Source organism: Schistocerca piceifrons, chromosome 4 (genome assembly GCF_021461385.2).
Source record: "Schistocerca piceifrons isolate TAMUIC-IGC-003096 chromosome 4, iqSchPice1.1, whole genome shotgun sequence".
NCBI classification, from domain to species: Eukaryota; Metazoa; Arthropoda; class Insecta; order Orthoptera; family Acrididae; genus Schistocerca; species Schistocerca piceifrons.
Window position 1 is genome coordinate 517,080,637 of NC_060141.1, and position 19,813 is coordinate 517,100,449.

General features: G+C 43.1%; 2 protein-coding genes across 2 annotated transcripts in view; one reads left to right on the forward strand and one right to left on the reverse strand.

Annotated features, from left to right (window-relative positions):
* LOC124795966 (trypsin-1-like) overlaps positions 1-14,487 on the reverse strand; it is a 43,912-nt gene extending 29,425 nt beyond the window's left edge. The window contains exons 1-4 of the mRNA XM_047260048.1: positions 14,385-14,487; positions 11,224-11,297; positions 9,871-9,959; positions 1,874-2,012 (exon numbers count right to left, since the gene is read on the reverse strand). Of these exons, the coding sequence (XP_047116004.1) occupies positions 1,874-2,012; positions 9,871-9,959; positions 11,224-11,297; positions 14,385-14,487 (405 nt within the window). The remainder of the gene's footprint in view (positions 1-1,873; positions 2,013-9,870; positions 9,960-11,223; positions 11,298-14,384) is intronic.
* Positions 14,488-14,597: 110 nt separating this feature from the next.
* LOC124795967 (trypsin-1-like) overlaps positions 14,598-19,813 on the forward strand; it is a 109,719-nt gene continuing 104,503 nt past the window's right edge. Inside the window, exon 1 of the mRNA XM_047260049.1 lies at positions 14,598-14,693. Coding sequence (XP_047116005.1) covers positions 14,598-14,693 — 96 coding nt within the window. The remainder of the gene's footprint in view (positions 14,694-19,813) is intronic.

Here is a 19,813-nt window from a genome sequence, read left to right on the forward strand (position 1 = left end):
AATTTCGTTGTCATGTTGTGTGGAGTATAGTATGTAAGTTGACAGACGATTATGTTGCCTTATTGTGCTCCATCTGAAAATATAGCATTGATAGACATTGTAAGAACACTAACGCAACACCTGTATACTATAATATACATGCATTCGTTATGTGTGTCTAGCAAACCTCGATGCATGTGCTTCTTCCCATTGTGTACGTGCATGCACACAAGAAAAGGCGCACATCTGTTGGCATGCGTTAATAGCGCCATAGAGAGCATTGAGGGCCAAGTGAATGAAAACCATCTTAACAATGTTACCATCATTATTTCGCGACTGCTATCTTGAGGTAAATACAAATATGATGTAAGTGAACTCGCTTCAGTTTTTCACAGTTCACACAGGTCCTTTAACTTGTGATATCAGTCGCTCAATGATCTCACGCCATAAAACTATGTACTGCAGAGTCCTACGTCCAACACTTTTCGATTAACTGTGTGCTATGAAACACCTCTTTCTCCACCTTGTATTATGTTCAGCTGCAAAGTTTCCCCAGGTAACGTAGGCTAGAATTTTGTCGATTACTAACGTATTTATTAACATTATAAGAAATGGGCATAAGGTTTTACTTACTATCGTGACAAAATTAATTTTGGAACTGTTTTTGTATGCTTGCATATACATATCTGAAGTAGATGTACATGCTGAAAACCCTGCGGTGCAGTACCGCAACATGCCACTAGGCGAGACGGGATAAAATGAAATGGCGCAGCCCGTCTCCTTGCCATCATTAGACTGATGCATATTGTTTTGGCTTTTCTAGCTGCGCGCTGCAGCGCTGTGACGTTAAACTTCGATTTTCACAAGGACTACACACATGTTGTGGTGTAGAACAGGGATCATGTCGCCACACAAAAGTTGGCAACGTGAATCGATACCAAAAACACTTATGACGACTCGCTGCAGTCCGCAAAGGTATATAGCATGGGCTCGTGAAGACCACGCCTCCCCTATCCGCAACAGTAGCGCCCTGAAACTGAGATCAGTATAGTGTTGAGCATGCATGAACTCAACCCATTTCGAGACCTCAGTTACACCAGTCAACATCATCGTCTAAGACCAACAGTTAGTTGAAGTTTCTGATAAAATGTACACCATAAGGTTGAACATTGTACTGCAAGAGAAGAGTCTGTTAATTGGAGCATCAAGTGATGCTTCGCTGGTTCATTACAGTTGTAAATTATCCAGTACTCCTGTGGCAAAAACGTGAATGAAAGTGAAGTACATCTACAAAGTGAACTAATATCTAATAAGTTCTAGTTTGATGAGCCATCTCTCAGAGCAATCAAAGAACCCACAGTTGTGACAACATGAAAGTAGTTTCATGTGGTCACAACACATGTAACTGGAAAAAAATTAGCTTTATATTTCCTAAGTGGTCATTAAAAGTTATGAATTGCTGATGGCGTTAGCGTGTGAAAAACACATGACCCTCCGTTCCTGTTACACCCAAATACAGCCACAGGAGCATGACATTAATTTTTAAAGCTAGTACTGAGACAGTCAGTGCTAATGTGTCTCTATTGACAATATATCTGCGAAGTAATAATGGAAGCAGGGCAAGACTACACAAAGTTTAAAAGAGAACTCAAATATTAGCATTTATTTCATCTCCTTTCAAGCAAATAATCTCTATTAAAGTAATATGTACTATCAAGGACCATACCTATACGTCTTATCCTCTGAGAAATCATGCAACGCTGAACCAATAACTTCTACAACCTACTGATGCTCTCTCATATATATATATATATATATATATATATATATATATATATATATATATATATATATATAGTATCACTTAATATGCATACAGGAGTCTCGCATTTACCTTAATCAGAGCTACGTCGTTTATGTAGTCGTAATGGTAATTATCGTGGAAGACGAATTCGCTGACGTGGATGAGTACTCCAGTGTCATTCCTCACACTGTTGGTACCGGCTCGAACATCAGACACGCGGATCTCCTTTCTGAAATAGAAATGCCACGTCGTCTCACGGAAATTACAATACTTTACAAATCCATGAAATTCTGTCTAAGAACATGTGCTCTACTTCTTCAGTGCTGTTGTACTTCGCCACTTAGTATCAATATTAGTCTTCCATGAAGAAAGATTAATTTGTAAAATGCCATTTTGACAGATACACAGAAATCGAACGCTAAATAATTAATAACTGTCGTAAAAACGTAACTCAACGAGACAAATAAGCATTGACACAGAACAAGACCTAACAAAAGCAGATACAAAGTGTGATAACTAATGCTCAAAAACATCAATTTGAAACACTACCGACTGGCTTCGATATTAGTAATCACCAAGTAGGGGCCTAATAAATGAGTTATATTGACAGTGTCCTAAGGATAAGGGGCTGATCGGCTAATACTGTTGTGAGACCTGTTTTGTATCAGTGTTTCAGCCGCTGAATATTGTATTAACACGATCAATAAGGTTGTGTCGTAACAATAATCACTACAGCGTACAGCTGTAATTAACTGCTACATTCTTGATTTTACACAAATTTGAGGCAATTTAATGGTGCTGACACTCATCACAAGGTCACTCTTTGGCACCTTCACACCTCATAGCATTAATTAGCACGAACACATCACAGTTGCAGTGCAATAGATTGTCGGCACGGTACAGTACAGGTAATAAAACACTTCCAAATAAACTCTTTTGTCACGATCGGTAAATTGCTGAGGGTCAACTCGCTCAGTCGACAATACGCATTTCGGGCGGCCGTCATCCATTACACCACGTCCTGCTCGCTTAGAGCTCTCTTAGCGACACTTCCCTGCATACTGCCTGCACTTCACTTACTAACAATTGCTGTATCTCACTGGCGCTGGCGGCGCTCGACTATCGATGCCGAAACATACCTCTAACTGTGTGAGGCAAACTTACATTTACCTTTACGTAAAGGGCTGTGCACCCCTTACAAACTGACACACCAGAAATCGAAACTGCTTAGAGGAATTTGAACAACAAGCAAGTGACAAGGACAGACAATATTCCCACTCACTTAATAAAATATGCTGGAGATTAACAAAAGGAAGCAGTATGAAGTAAGCAAAGGGATGAAACTCTATTAGGGGAATTTCCAACAGTAAAAAACGTTACCACGCTTTCGAAAGGAAATGTCAATGAAAATTCAAATTACATAATCCTGACATTTACACCACATGCATCAAAAACTCAGCTTAAAAATAGGCAGGTTCTCCAAAATTGAAGCGAAGAACAAGAGAAGCTGTAATAGCAGCACGAATTATATTAGAAAGAGTGACTGAAAAGAACACGAACATCATTACCTTATAAAAGGCTTTGAACGGAGTGAACCGGCAATCATTATTGGAAAAAAGAGAAAAAGCTTGTATAAAAGAAGACTGAGCTTAGAGTTACACGAAAATCAAAGTTCGTAAATATACTGCCAGAAAAAATTAGTGCATCGGGAAAGACGACGTCGATTTTGATTCGATGAGGCCATGTGGCACATGGGAGTAGCAGGTGTGTTGATAAAGGTTTCATCGTAGCGGCATAGCTGCCAGAGCGCCATCTGTGTCTACCATGTAATATGGAACACTCACATCCAAAGGCTCACTGTGGTGCAGACGTGTGAAGCAAGCAGGTCACAGTGCCATTGGGGCCGCACTCGTGCTTCCTACAGTCAAGTGTGCGCATTTGAAATGAGTGAAATCCTTCCCCCCTCGCCCATCCCCCTTCCGCCACGCACACACCAAAAACCAAGGGCCGTACATGGTGGGTTAAATTGTGTGCCTCAACGGTACAGATGGCAAGACCGTAGGTGACAGAAACAACACACACTATGTGATCAAAAGTATCCGGTCACCCCCAAAAACTACGTTTTTCATATTAGATGCATTGTGCTGCCACCTACTGCCAGGTACTGATTATCAGCGACCTCAGTAGTCATTACACATCGTGAGAGAGCAGAACGGAACGCTGCACGGAGCTCAGGGACTTTCTAACGTGGTCAGGTGACTGGGTGTACGTGAAATTTCCACGCTCTTTAACATCCCTAGGTCCACTGTTTCCAGAAAAGAGAACGGCCCGCTTCAGTCTGGAACCGTTCGACCGCTACGGTCGCAGGTTCGAATCCTACCTCGGGCATGGATGTGTGTGATGTCCTTAGGTTAGTTAGGTTTAATTAGTTCTAAGTTCTAGGCGGCTGATGACCTCAGAAGTTAAGTCGCATAGTGCTCAGAGCCATTTGAACCATTTGAACCAGGATTCGAACCTGGGACCGTAGCGGTCGAGCGGTTCCAGACTGAAGCGCCTAGAACCGCTCGGCCACATTGGACGATTGAACAGTGGAAAAATGTTGTGTGGAGTGACGAATCACAGGACACAAGGTGGCGATCCGGTGGCAGGGTGTGGGTATGGCGAATGCGCCGTGAACTTCATCTGCTAGCGTGTGTAGTGCCAACAGTAAAATTCGGTGTTATGGTGTGCTAGTGTTTTGCATGGAAGTGGCTCGCTCGCCTTGCTGTTTTGCGTTGTACTATCACAGTACAGGCCTACATTGATGTTTTAAGCACTTTCTTGCTTCCCACTGTTGAAAAGCTATTCGGGAATGGCGAATGCGTCTTTCAACATGATCGAGCATCTGTTCATAACGCACGGCCTGTGGCGGAGTGGATCCACGAGAATAACATCCCTGGCCTACAGAGAGCCCTGACCTGAATCCTATAGAACACCATTGGGATGTTTTGGAACCGACTTCGTGCCAGGCCTCACCGACCGACATCGATACCTCTTTTCACCGCAGCACTCCGTGAAGAATGGACTGCCACTTCCCAAGAAACGTTCCAGTACCTGATTGAACGTATGCCTGCGAGAGTGGAAGCCGCTGGAGGGCGCCACGAACTTGTAAGTCATTTTCAACCATCAGAAGACAGATGGCAGCCTTTTCACTAGGTACAGGAGCAACAGTTGGGATATGTATTATTAATATAAGGATATATATTATTAATATTATACAATATGGCCTTGCTACGTTGTTACTGTGAATGTCTGAATTCAAGATGAGCAGTATACCTGTGTGGCTTACTTGTGATACCATTCTCTCGGATAAAATATTCTTGAGATAAAATAGTCCCCCATTCAGATTTCTGGGCGAGAACTATCAGGGAGGATATTGTTCTCAGGAAAAACCAAATTGACTTTCTACCCCAGTCCATACTTTAAGCAAACTGTGAAGGAAACTAAGGATAAATTGAGAATGAACATTAAAGAGAAGAAATTGAAACATTGACGTTTCCCGATGATATTGCAACTCTCTCAGACACTGGAAAGTACTTGGAAGATCAGCTGAAAGTATTTTATTGTGTCATGAATAGAGTGTATAAGATTTTCGGACGAAGTAAAACAGCAGTAATTTTGTGTAGTGGAATTAAGACATGTGATGCTGAGGGAATAAAATATGAAACGAGATACTAAAAGGGCCAGATGAATTTTGTTATTCGGTTAGCAAAATAATTCTTGATGGCCGAAGTAGGGAAGGTACAAAAAATAAAGTTTCAACAAAATAAAAGCATCTCTGAAAAAGAGATTTTTTTATATTCAATGAAAATTTTTAAAAAATTAATGTTTCTTTAAAAGTGTGGACTCTGGTCAGCAAAGAAGAAAATAGATTTTGAAACACGGTGCTACAGGAGGATGCTGAAGATTGGATGGGTGAACCTAGGAAAAATCTGTGCCACAATTTGATTTAAGTAAGAGTTCGCTTGATTTTGAATTACGCTGTATATTTAGTTACACAACACTGCTGCTAGAATATATTTAATAGTATTTGCCTATCTTAAGTTTATATAAATGTTATGTCTCATATGTGCCCGGTGTTTCAAAATGAATATCGGGGTTTAAAGCTTTGTAGGATTTATTATATTCACCATACAGTACATCAAAGAGCAGCTCAAACAGGTCTTTTCTTCATGTGTTCAGTGGGAAGTAGCATTCGTCAAGCGGCACACAACGAGTAGACAGGCGAGTCTTTCCCAAATCTTGATCAGTGTGCCTGGAGTAAATGTTACAACAACTGCTTCAGTCCTGTTTCTTAAGGCTGGTAGATCAGCTGGTAGCGGAGGCACATACACATGGTCCCTTACAAACCCCCAAAGGTAAAGATCGAATGAAGTCAGATCGGATGAAGGGCATGCGAAACAAGCTCTATCATCTGGTCATCTGGCCATCGAGGCCATTCCGGCGATCGGTTACAACTTGGTTTAACCAATCGCGTACTGAGTTGTGTCCATGTGATGTGGTGCACCATCTTGCTGCCAAATAAAGTTCTGAGGTTGAGCTTCTTCCAATTGAAAAAGGGTTGTAGCTCTAGCGCACCAAGATAAGAAACAGTAGTTACATTTGCTTCAGCGAAAAAGAAAGGCTCACAGACTATCCTCCGAGATATGGCATAAAAACATTCACCTCGGGTTGAAAATACAGTTGTAAGGTTCTTTCATTTAACACACGATCGGTTTCGGACTCTTATACGCCTATCTTGAGGTGTCCTAACACCTTGCTCTGCGATCGTTTGTAGCACACCGCGTCTTGTATACGTCCACCACGGCGCTCGGGGTCACAGCTCCAAGTTGCGACACCTGAAGATGGGCGTATAAGAAGCCGAAACCCGTCGTGTGTTAAATGAAGGAACCTTACAACTGTAGCGGTATTTTAAACCTCTGGTATAATGCTCAGTTGTGGCTGTTCCTCCGACAGGATTGTTTGTAAAAAACATTCAGTCTCGTTCCGACAGTACTTTCTCGAAGGGGTTTGCCTATACCAGATGCGCACATTATGTGTGTTCACAATTCCACTTAGGTGAAATGTCGATCCATCGGCCGGCCGCGGTGGTCTAGCGGTTCAGGCGCTCAGTCCGGAACCGCGCGACTACTACGGTCGCAGGTTCGAATCCTGCCTCGGGCATGACTGTGTGTGATGTCCTTAGGTTAGTTAGGTTTAAGTAGTTCTAAGTTCTAGGGGACTGATGACCACAGATGTTAAGTCCCATAGTGCTCAGAGCCATTTTTTTGTCGATCCATCACTGAAGATGTCACGATACAGAAAATCGTCATCGCCAAGCAGAAACATTCTTTTGTAAAGTGTGGCACGTAAACCGTAGTCGGTAAGCTTTTAGAGATTGTAACAACTGCAAACGATAAGAGTGTAGTTGTAAGGGTCTCTATAAAAGCCTGAATGCAGACGTCACTGCAATTACTAATTCACGACTAGTCTTCCGAACTAATATCTTGAGGCTGAGCGTGAAAGAGTCTCTCACTCGTTCAGCACCTTTTCCAAAGACAGCCGGTGTCCTCAAACTTATGAAAGCAACTACGGCTGTTATCACTTGGAAGATCACAATGGAACTTAAAACGGAAGGCTCGTTGCATGTAACAACAGATTCAGTCCATGCAAACTGTAAAACAAAAAAGCTTTCTCTTCACTGGTCGCCATCTTTGCTAGTCAGCTCTGAGGGCCACTTTAGGCTTGATGGTCGTATACGTGTTTGCTAGTTCACGTGGCTGTGTCGTGAGAGTTCCGTTTTTAAAATGGAAGCTGAAACCGAGTCATGCCGGATTACACGTAGTGACCAGTGTCCCTATGGCAAAATCGATTCCCTACGTGGAAAGAACCCAGCGGAAATTTACAACGCTTTGAGAGAGGTGTATGGTAAAAGCACAATGTCACGGCGGTCTACTCATTTCCATGAAGGTTGGACAAGCACTGACGACAATCCAAGAAGTAGAAGACCATCAACTGCAACAGACTAAATCTTTCAGGTCATCGTGAATGACGTCTTAAGAGAGGATCGACGAAAAACATGACGAAATTGCATATGAGTCCAGAATGTCTACCACTTCTTCGAAACCCCATACCTAACTTCCATTGTGACTCTTACCTTTGGAATTTGTTTCAGATTTGACTAAAATCTTCCTCTGTAACAGTGAAAAAGCTTGGCGCCCTGTGACCTCATCCTCTGACTCAGCGACGCCTCAAACAGCAAGGTGTCAACGCATGCGAAAAAGTGGTCACACCTCAGATGCTCATGTGAGGTGTAAGGTGGGCTAATTGTTTCTCATTGACACCAAATTTCACTGTAATGCTGCTCATCGCTATCGTGGACGTGTCACGTGATAGGAAAGTTGTCACACCTTCTCTTACCTACATTTCACTCCCTTCTTTTAACGCTTCTGCGGTGGAGGTCAGAGCCACGACATACAGCGTTGATATCACGCTGTTTCTTACGGGTGGTCGAAGAAAACGTTTGTCAAACGGCCGCTCGCTGAGAATCGATACCAAGAACCCTCAGGAGCTCCATGAAGCCACCCTTGACCTTTGGGCGTTGATTTCGACACATTTCGCTGCCGAAAACGACAGGTCACAGTGTGATGAGCAATGGGACGACGTTCTTGACAAGGTTCGAACCTGATGACACCCTCTGGTGATTCAGTCCTAATCTAAGGACACCGTCGGTCTGCAACCCCATTGAAAGTGATCTGACCATTTTTCAATGTAGCGCGACCACAATTTTTGCTCGAGTATACAGAACAGGACCACTAGGGGCGATTCAGAACCTTCTAAACGTGGTGCGAGGCAGGACTCAGCAGGACCAGCCATACCTCTGAAGACGTCCGACGTAGTATTGGACGAAACGTTAGAAATAGAAGAATTCCATGGACCACGGCCATATAACCCCGAAGAATTATCAACAACAGCTCGCACCTTTGTTGAGTACGTTAAAAATGTACTTGTAGAGACTTCGACACCCATTCAGCTAAGTGGTGCTCTGCTGCTGCTTTGGCTCACTTAAAAGTTATCGATGTGAAGGCACTACGTGGCAACATGGAACTGCGCTGGTGGAAGAGCTCTCTTCGAACGAGCGGATTTTCGGCTAATGGACTGGCCTTCCCCTTCCACTGTATTAAATCATACTGTCCACGTGTGGGATATGTTAGTGGCGACTATCACAGCATATCCACATGCACCAACGAACATCCTTCCGTTGTCAAGTACCTTGGTGGAGGAATGGAACACCCTTAACAACCTGGTAGCAAAATGGGAGCACGTTGCATACCATCCACTGCGTGGTGATCACACATTCTATTAACGAATCTGCATAACCTTTTTTATTGTCCAGGGGACCATCGTAAATTGCGGTACTAAAATGTACCTATTTTCTGAGAAGAAAAGTGTCATTTTTGTTCGTTTCGTTGCCTGCTTCTTTCAGTTGCCTTCTGTACGTTCGTAGTATACTGTAGCGATCTAAGACAAAAATGAAGAACAACGCACCACGAAGGAGTTATCTGAATTGGTCGGATATTGGCAGATGTGATGTATATGTACAGACGAACAAACGAAATTTTCACTTACAGGAAAAATCGATGATTTATTCAAGAGGACGAGCTTCACAAATTGATAAAGTGGACCATGGTCCTTCGCAAGCAATTATTCGGCTTGTCTTTGATTCATAGACTTTTTGGGTGTTCTCCTGAGTGACCTCGTACTAAATTCTGTCAAACATGGCGCGTTAAACTTCAATTTTTCTTCGTGTTGTAAGTGATTTCACGTCATTGAAAGGTAACAGTCATTCAGAGTCCCATTGAATGTGAAGTTATAGGCATAAAAACACTGAAATTTATTCGTAACACCATAATTTCCCAGTTGGACTTAAAATCTGCAGACAGTATTACAACTTAGTTTCTGGCTTTTAGGACACTGAAATACAGCAATCTCATCTATAGATAGCTAAAGAAATATAGTCAGACGTGTTTATTTTTGTCGTCATGGTGATGTATTCTAGTTTTCCTTACCCATCCACACAGTGACCAGCAGTCATCACCCAGTATTCGTTGATGATTGTAGCGCTGCATTCTGGTACACCGTAACGGACATATTGAGCCTGGAACAAATAAAACAGATCTAAGTTTTCAATTTATCTGTGTTTCATTCGCTGATTAGATGCCACACGCTACAACCACATCACTAGATTTTGTTACTCCGCAGATTTCTTAGTTATGCTCTAGGTACATACAGTTATTTATCGTTTTCTGAAATACCATACATGTACGCTTATCTGTGTGGCCTATCATAGCGAATGTTACTTTACAATCCATGATTACTGGACTCAGGAAGTAACTGAATCGGTAGGTGTGTGGTGTAGTGGAGAGTCATTTTTAATTTATTGTCTAATGATACTAGACTTCAGTGTTATCAAAAAAAGTTCGGATATTAGGGACTCACTTTTTAAAATTGTAGTGAGAACAGGGCCATCATGTCATCATGTGTGATCAACAGAACATTGTTTTAAAGAGTGAATAGTTCATTAGCTATACATAGAAAGATAACATATTCTGGAAACATCCCCCAGGCTGTGACTAAGCCATGTGTCCGCAGCATCCTTTCTTTCAGGAGTACTGGTTCTGAAGGTTCGCAGGAGAGCTTCTGTAAAGTTTGGTAGGAGACGAGGTACTGGCAGAAGTATAGCTGTGAGGACGGGCCGTGAGTCGTGCTTGGGTAGCTCAGTTGGTAGAGCACTTGCCCGCCAAAGGCAAAGGTCCAGAGTTTGAGTCTCGGTCCGGCACACTGTTTTAATCTGCCATGAAGTTTCAAATAAAATATAGTTTGAAGGATCACAGTAATGATTCATTATAGCATGTTGCTCTCTTGGAACAACGTTGAGGTGTGTATCATTATTGCACTGTCATGTCTTCCTTATATTTGTACCAATTCCTCGGCAATGTAACTGCGGTATCTTCTACAGCATGTTCGTTTGCGAGGTTGAGAGGTTGATAGCCTATCTGTCTGTTGACTGACTAGTATTCTGACTTTGCGCTGTGAGTCTCATCATGAATGTCAAGTAGACAGCCAACCAGGTTTAAATTATTTGCAGAAAATTTTTTGTACTGGAGTGAGCACTGATTTCAGATTTCTTGGCAGATTAAAACTGTTTATCGGACAGGTATTCCAACCCGGGACCATAGATAGCAAAGGTCCCAGGTTTGAGTCCCTATCATGGACACAATATTAATCTATCATTAAGTTTCACGTTTGATTTATCCAGAATGCATGATTTCTCATTAGCTTCATGAAGCACTTCTGCCTGGGATTTGTATCTGAATGTGCTAATGGAGACAATAAATGGCCAATTAACGCTGACATTTTACCATGAAAGGAAACTCGTTATCTCCCGCTTCTGTGCCGTTCACAACTCTTGAGTCACCCTGCCCTGGAGGTGCAGCTGCAAAATAAAAAGAAACATTTATTGATGGTCCTACATATTTCGCAATAAAAAATCGCTCTGAGCACTATGCGACTTAACTTCTGAGGTCGTCAGTCGCCTATAACTTAGAACTAATTAAACGTAACTAACCTAAGGACATCACACACATCCATGCCCGAGGCAGGATTCGAACCTGCGACCGTAGCGGTCACTCGGTTCCAGACTGTAGCGCCTAGAACCGTACGGCCACTCCGGCCGGCTATTTCGTAATAGTTGCACTTAAGTATGTTATGTTCCATGGATAATCAAATATTATAAAATGGTATCTGAAAGACCGTATGACGAAAGAGACCTCACTTGCAGTAAGTGCTGCCTGAATTTCCTTACGTTAGAAGTTCTTGTTGCGTTTAGTCATGTCATTTTATGTGAACCAGGGCCACCACGTTTGAGAAAACTAAATCCCTAGGTCTTCCTCACAAAGAGGACTCCCTTTTTCGTTTCAAACATCTCTGCGACTGATTTTTGAGTGAGCCGATTAGCAGATACCAAACTCCAGCAAATCGTAATTCATTTCCGAGCGCCATGTGCCCGTTCTGTTGCCTGTTTTGTAAGCAAAAGAAGAGATGGCTGCGAGCTGGCTACACTTTTCCCCGCAACGTTTGTCACCAGATTGCATTATTGGAACTACAGCTATAATCAATGCTTTTATTCTATAGTGCTGTAATTTTTTGAAGCAGTGTATATGCGAGATTCTATGAATAAAACTAATCAGCTGTACTTTTTTCATATTATGCACCGCTTTACAGTGTGTCAGTAATAAGTGCTAGTTTACGAGCTTGTTGTAAGAGGTCAGATGTATTCGTTGTAAACTTTTTCTTATAACAAATGTGTAGCTACTAATGTGACTCATTGTTGGTACTGAAAAATGCACAGGCCGAAGTGGCCGAGAGGTTAAAAGCGCTGCAGTCTGGAACCGCACGGCCGCTACGGTCGCAGGTTCGAATCCTGCCTCGGGCATGGATGTGTGTGATATACTTAGGTTAGTTAGGTTTAAGTAGTTCTGAGTTCTAGGGCACTTATGACCACAGCAGTTGAGTCCCATAGTGCTCAGAGCCATTTGAACCAATTGAAAAATGCGCTAGGTGATAGTGTGTCTTAGTGACCTGAAAAGAAAGAGCGGTTCGGGATTGTTCAACCGTGGTCTATACTCAGCAACCGTTAAGCACACCGAGAGCGGATGTAGGTAAGACACTTGCAGTGCACTGACAACCAATGCACTCATAAAATGCATGTGAAAGAAGGGACTGCATGGAAAAGAGGCGACAGGCTTATCAATGTGGTTTCCATTGGGTACGGCTACCCCACAGTAGGGAAAACTCAATCTATATCTCAACTCTACTCAAAAGTAGAACTTTCAGCTGCAGCTGGAGGGTTTGCAAAGCACATATCAGTAGGTTGTGTAAGGACAATCAACACTTCCGTGAGGCAGTCATCTCTAACTAGGGTTCCAAAAACAAACAAAAATCTGAGGTCGTCAGTCCCCTAGAACTTAGAACTACTTAAACCTAATTAACCTAAGGACATCACGCACAGCCATGCCAGAGGCAGGATTCGAACCTGCGACCGTAGAAACATCGCACGGACTGAAGCGCCTGCAACTGCTCGGTCACAGCTGCCGGCCCACTGACGTGTGGTAACACAAACTCCTCAGCATGGGTGTTGGTAGTCTCCTCCTGGTATATGGTGCGGTAGTGGTCTACAAAGGCACTGACAATTTCGGCCTGCCAAGTGATTTTCCGGGCGCGACAGGTGTAGATCTCGGTCATGAGTCGTTGTCGTCAGTGTTTCCTATCGGAGGCGATATGATGTATGTTGAAGTATTCCTGTTTCGCCGAATCTTGAGGTCGGATTCCCGCCACCGTCCCCTGCAGTCTACGACGTGTCAGCGTTACGACGTGTGCCTTAATCCTGCAACGTTACCACTTGGTTTCATAGGTGGGTGGCTGGGCGTCCAGGTCGCAGAAAACAGCTTACAAATAGTCGGTAGTGTGCTGGCGCCACGCAGCTACTTCCTTGCCATACTGAATCAAGGTACGTCGAATGGCAGGTTTGGATCTTTCCAGCCACTAAGTCAAGGTTGTGCAGTACTTAGGTAAGCGACGTTCACAGGTGGCCTGTGTCTCAGTAACGCGTTGGAGACAGTTGGGATCATAGGGGTGGGAGGTGTTCGGCTTCCAGACCAATTCTGGCAGGAGAAGAATATTGCGGATGTAGGAGCAGTGGCCCGAAAAGGCCAATGACCAGAGTTCTGCACCTTGGAATGCGGGTGTGAGTTCCGAGATACCTAAACTCTGTCAAGGTGGCTCGCGGAGTTACTCGTCTGGAACCAATGTCCAGGTGCATCACCGTGCCGAACTTCCCAACAGATCATCGACGACAAGGCGCAGTCCTTAACAGGTGTCGTAGGGGCATTTGAACCCAAGGGTGCAGGACACAGCTGAAATTTTCCCCAAGCAATTAATGGTCGCAGCGCCCTAGATAAAAAGGAGCGATTTCTTCTGAACAGAAGTGTGCTCTGTAGCTTCTCGGGGTGGAGACGGACGGAGCGCAAATGTTGGCAATGCGCGTCACCATGATGACCATTGCCATACCTCTGGCGAACGGAAAGTATGTGATATCAACTACCGTAATGCCCTCGCGTGCGTAGATAAATACGCCATATCCCTGGTGGTCACCAGGAGAGAGATAAGTGTTGTATCTGACGACTTCCAGAAGTATGGCTAAGTGTGCTTCCTGTAGTAGTTCGATGTCGACGTCTGATGCCCACATCATTTCGCGCAGCAGCTGAATTTTCGCTTGTGAGCTAATGGTTCAAATGGCCCTGAGCGCTATGGGACTTAACATTTCAGGTCATCAGTCCCCTAGAACATAGAACTACTTAAACCTAACTAACGTAAGGACATCACACACATCCATGCCCGAGGCAGGATTCGAACCTGCGACCGTAGCGCTCGCGCAGTTCCAGACTGAAGCGCCTAGAACCGCTAGGCCACCAACGGCCGGCGTGAGCTAATGTCGCTAGTTTTTATCGTTGCTATTCGGTACGTTTGAAGTCGAGGCCCGCCATTGAGGGAACTCCATCAAAGGGAGTTGAAGAGGAACGAGCCAGGGCCGAGCCGTGTCGTTCACCATCTGATGGTGTTACCATCGGCTTAACTAGGACTATGTCTGGGACAATTCTGCCACCAGCATGTGGTTCGAGCAGCCGTCGATGTCGTCACTCCACGCCATCAAGGGCGCTGTCGTTGTGGCGTTAACATGTTCCACACGTCGTCCGTAGAAGCGAAGGACGTCTCGGTGACAGTCATAACGGTGGAGTCCATTGGTTCAGGTGCACCTGGGCGAGCCAGCGGAGTAGGTACAGGCACAGCCGAGCCGGCGTCGCATTGTCGTCATTCTTGTTATCGTGCAGATTCTTCGAGGCCTCGTCGGTCCTGAATTCCAAGACCGTACCGTAAGATGGCAAGTGGCAACGGAGATCGATGGTGATATGTTGTACACCGTTAAGAAAGAGGTACGTTTGGAATTGCGCACGGCGTTTGGCAGTGTGACCATGTACAGCGCCACAGGGGCGGAAAGTCACGATAACGTCTTCCACAGAGAGCTCGAATGGTAGCTCGAAAACTCGTTGGTGCGCTTGCTCAAGCCTGTGTGATCTACAGTGACAGCGCCGACATTGCCGTCGGCGTGGCAAAACCGTAGGCCATCTTTGATGTCACGTAGTATTCTTTCACGCACTGTGTCAAAGACGACTTTGACGTACACCGTTTTGCTTAAGATAGACAAATGACTGACGAAAATGTCGGAAGCTGGGATCTTAGCTACGTCGCTTAGGTGGCGTTCCGCTTCACAGGATGCTGGTCGGGTGTACTCATTGCAGATGGTGAATCACAAAGTGTATTTTCGGAAACGGTTGGCCATGACCCAAGTAGACGTAAGTGACTGCTGCTGAAAGTAAACAGCATCGAACGACAGCTCCACAGGCGGAAAAAACAGCATGTCCGCACTGCATGGCCACGAAAGCCAGATGTAACTCGGCCACGGAGACGGGTATAGACCCAGTTCTTAAATTGATTCTGGTAAGTTGTTGGTTCCAGATAAAAATTAGAATATACTGTGCAAGTGTCTGCTCACGTGTAGCTGTAAGATCACTGGAAAAAAATTAGTCACCCCCAGAAAAATCATAACAAGTACCATTTAACAGCGTGTAATTTCGTCCAGGGCCCTTGATGACCTCCTGGATTCGGTTAGGAAGTGAGTCCACAAAGTTGCGCGGGTATGTCGCATTCAGGTTAAGCCATTCCCTGAGGATTTGATAGCGCAGTTCCACCAAATTGCGGGCATGCTGAAGTCGGCGTTTCATACGCTTTTCCGACGAGTCCCATAGATTTTCTGTGGCGTTCAGGTTAGGTGATATTGCAGACCAGTCGATACGTAATAGGGTGGGCGAGTTTTTCTCAAAACCAGTCACATATTTTTCCAGACCGATGAACTCTGCTGTTGTTGTCTTGAAAAGTAGGTTATCAATAGCATAATCATGGTGCAGATGTTGACTCCAATACATTTGCTCATTCAGAACGCTTAAATAGACATGCTGGTTCATGGCACGTCAGTGAGCTGGCCTAATTCATGACAAGAACCCCCTCCCCCCCCCCCCACCCTGTTTTTCCCAAAAACACAAAAGACATCACACACTCACCTCAAGCTTGAAAATGAGTACCTACACATTCAGAACCGCTGGCTATGAAGACAAAATTTTTGCACAGAATAAGAGCAGCAGATCAGCGTAGAGAACTGGCAGAAAGTAGGTGAACGAGAGTATTGGAAAACTGGTACAAAGCTACAACAAATGTCGGAGCAGCGACTATGTAGAGAAGTAGACCATTTTCTCGAAGCGCCTGATTGACCCGCTGAACAAGATCACTGGTTGACATTTGCTTCCTGACATGACTACCTGCATCATGAACTTCTGTACATCCAGCTTCAAATTTTCTGCACCTTTGCCGAACTTTGTTGACACGACTGACAGTTCCGTTATTTGGTCTGCATTAAATCACGAGGCACCGTCAACATGACGAATTATTCTAGGTATCTTTACGTGCTCAATGTTCTCTCAGTTCTGAAAAGTGCTGCTGACGCAATCGACTGGAAAACTCGAGACACTGCGCAAAATATCAGTACAAAGCTTTATCGGATTTCGACCGACGTTTTAATTTCGCAGCCGATTGGACCTTGGAGAAAATAACACTCGTACATCAAGAATTAAAATATGTTAGTTTCAGAATATTTGGCGTACTAAATCAGACACTGAAGAATAACGTCAATCATGACACAATATTGGAATTCTTTAAGCCAATGGCAGTCTACAAGACTGTATTAAAGTGAAAACTAGATACCCATTCTCAAGGAAAAAATCTCATCTATAGGCTGGGCGCTTGAAATGAAACCATGTGGAGGTAAAACGTATTCTACTTAACAATGAAATTAATAAATTTAAAAAGTGCTGTGTACATATTCTTTCAGTGAAAAAGATGCAATAAGATCGACGAACATGGAGAAGCTGTTTGGAAGAAAGGGAAGCCGTCAGATTATATAAACATGCCATGCTGTACCATCCAATAGGAAAGAAGAATGTTAAAGATGGATCGAAGTGTAAAAGTAGAGAATACAGCCCCATACTTGGAATGCAGAACAAGAAAACACAGAAATTGCAACACAGTCGTCTAGTGCCCATTTCATAGACTAGCCAATAATAAACACATTTTCCATATAAGGTTTAATGGTACGTCTTGAAATTAATTAGATGTTATTTAGAATCTATGAAGCCAATGACTGATGTTAAGTATAACCTGCTTTGCATTACCACTTACGAGTCACGCCGTAACACAGGTCTGCAGATCAGCGTTAATACATCTCTCTAATCCTTTTTACAAAAGTTCGTAATAGAGTTACCGTAGATGATCTACTCGTATCTTCATCTCAACATGGCTGTGCTCAGTTGGTGACAGAATATGTCTATAAAATACCCTGCCGCTTTAGGAGCAAGTACTAAGGCAAGAGCCTTTCAAACAGAAAAGAAGAACATTTCGTACGATGTGTCAATGTGGTGACTGCAGCATCCTGAAGAACTAACTCAAACTGATACGACACGTTCTCGTTTCAACATAAAAAATCAGTGCGAACACGCCTAATGTGAGTTACTGTGAAAGCTATAAATTATATTTTCGAGAGTCTCGTACAAAAGAATGAAATCTTAATCTCGCTTGGAAGCTCATGGAACAGTGAGTGCATTAGTTTGTTCTATCCTGATGCTCCGATTGTACGTTTAGATAAAAAAAATTATGTGTTTAAGAACATTTTTGGACGGATCGATCTTAGTAGCAGCGAAATTTATATGTAAGGATATGGAAATTGTGGATGTTGCACCTTTTCTTTTATTGCAGGTCACTTAACGTAACAGTAGGAAACCAAATGTAGACTTCAGGGCTTAGTACAATACAGTGAACGGTGTATATGTGATCTTCTTCTTCGAAGTGAAGTGTATGAATTATGTTTTGTTGCAAGTGCCTTGCCCTTCAGTAAAATTACTTTTCGTGCACAAACTGGTAGTGACTGCGTCAACAATTTCATTCTTGGCACCAGATGCACACGAAAGCACCTACTCATTAAATTGCCACCTCTCACGCTACTGTGTCTCATCTGAAAAAATATGTCGAAAAAACTTACTGATAAAGCCATCTCCATCTATATCTACATCTATGTCTTGAGTCTGTCTCTCTCTGTGTATGTGCCTCTATTTATATTCATCTCGTTCATTCTTAGACGCGCTCATACCTTCACACTGACACACACACACACACACACACACACACACACACACACACACACACACACACGTGCGTGTGTGTCAAAACTAGATTTCTTGCATTTCATTATTAAAACAAGAACAACACCAGTTGTATAGACGATAAGGTTCGTAAAATAGTTATTTGCCCCTTTTACCGTAGCGCACGTTAGTTTTGTTATAACGTTATTGTTGTCGGCAGTGACGTAAAAAATCGTGGTAATCTCTATTACGTTTGGCACGTTTGTAGAGGCAGCACAAACAACGTTATCAGTGATGACACGTGTTTCACATCAATTTACAAACACAATGACATGTACATTTCCATTTATGATCCGCACAGGAGTATAACGCTTTGTCGAGTAAGACTGTCGTTAAGAATATGTTGATTTGTATTTACGGCGATTTTCGCTTGATTTCTCGCTTACATCGGTAAATGACGTCTGCTAGTACATTTCCCGATGTAAGCAAGAAATCAAGTTAAAATCACCGTAAGTACAAAAAGTACAACTTAAGATATTCTTAACGAACTGTTTTTCAATCTAAAAGCAAATCAAAATGTAAATAAATCAATTACAGACCACTGTTGATGCCTTACGTCAATAAAGTGAAACGCGTCTGGTGAACAAAATGACGCATTTTTGTAGTTGGAATGACAGAACAAAAATACCCACAAGAACTGTAGAGCAACTACGGACACTATGGCCACACAAATGGAAGACTGAAAATATTATTTTGGTTAAAAGCCTCCAACAGGCGTTTTGCTTATGAAATTATGGACTTTCCCCAAATTTCTAGCCTCAATAATGTTAAAGGAACTCGGTTTTAAGCAGATATATCTCTATAATATGTTACATATGCATAAATAATTCTCTGTACATGAGTACTATGGCTTGAATTTAACAAAATACAAGGAGTCACCAAATAAACACCATTTGCCATGTTAAAAAGGTTTGATCATCGCAAGTTCTTTGCCATGTAATTTTACTCGCCAGTTGTAAACAAAGCCCGGATTACCCTAATGTGGAACCTGTGATGGCAGACTAATATTTACAAAACATTTGAGACTTTTGTGGATACTTGTTGGCGTACTGCCTATTAGCATCTGTCTCTGATTCTCTGACCTACATATATTTAACTAATATTTGGCTCTGTGCACTATGGGACTTAACATCTATGGTCATCAGTCCCTAGAACTTAGAACTACTTAAACCTAACTAACCTAAGGACATCACACAACACCCAGTCATCACTAGGCAGAGAAAACCCCTGACCCCGCCGGGAATCGAACCCGGGAACCCTGGCGCGGGAAGCGAGAACGCTACCGCACGACCACGAGCTGCGGACAACTAATATTTCCTAAATACTCAGATTCAACTATGATTAAAGTCTTCGTGTTTGAAACTTTCATCCAAATAAGATTGCTTGACAGCAAGAATATATGGTAGTCTACAGACGACATCTTCCATTCAGTTTACGCCAGCAATGTGGGAACTACAGAGGAAACAGTGTCTCCTTTTTCATAAAAGAAACTACTTGAACCAGGATCAATAGTGGAAATATTCGGTCTTCAGAATCTAGGAGCAACCAGTAATTGTAGAAGCAGTTTGAGCCCATGAACGTCACGTGA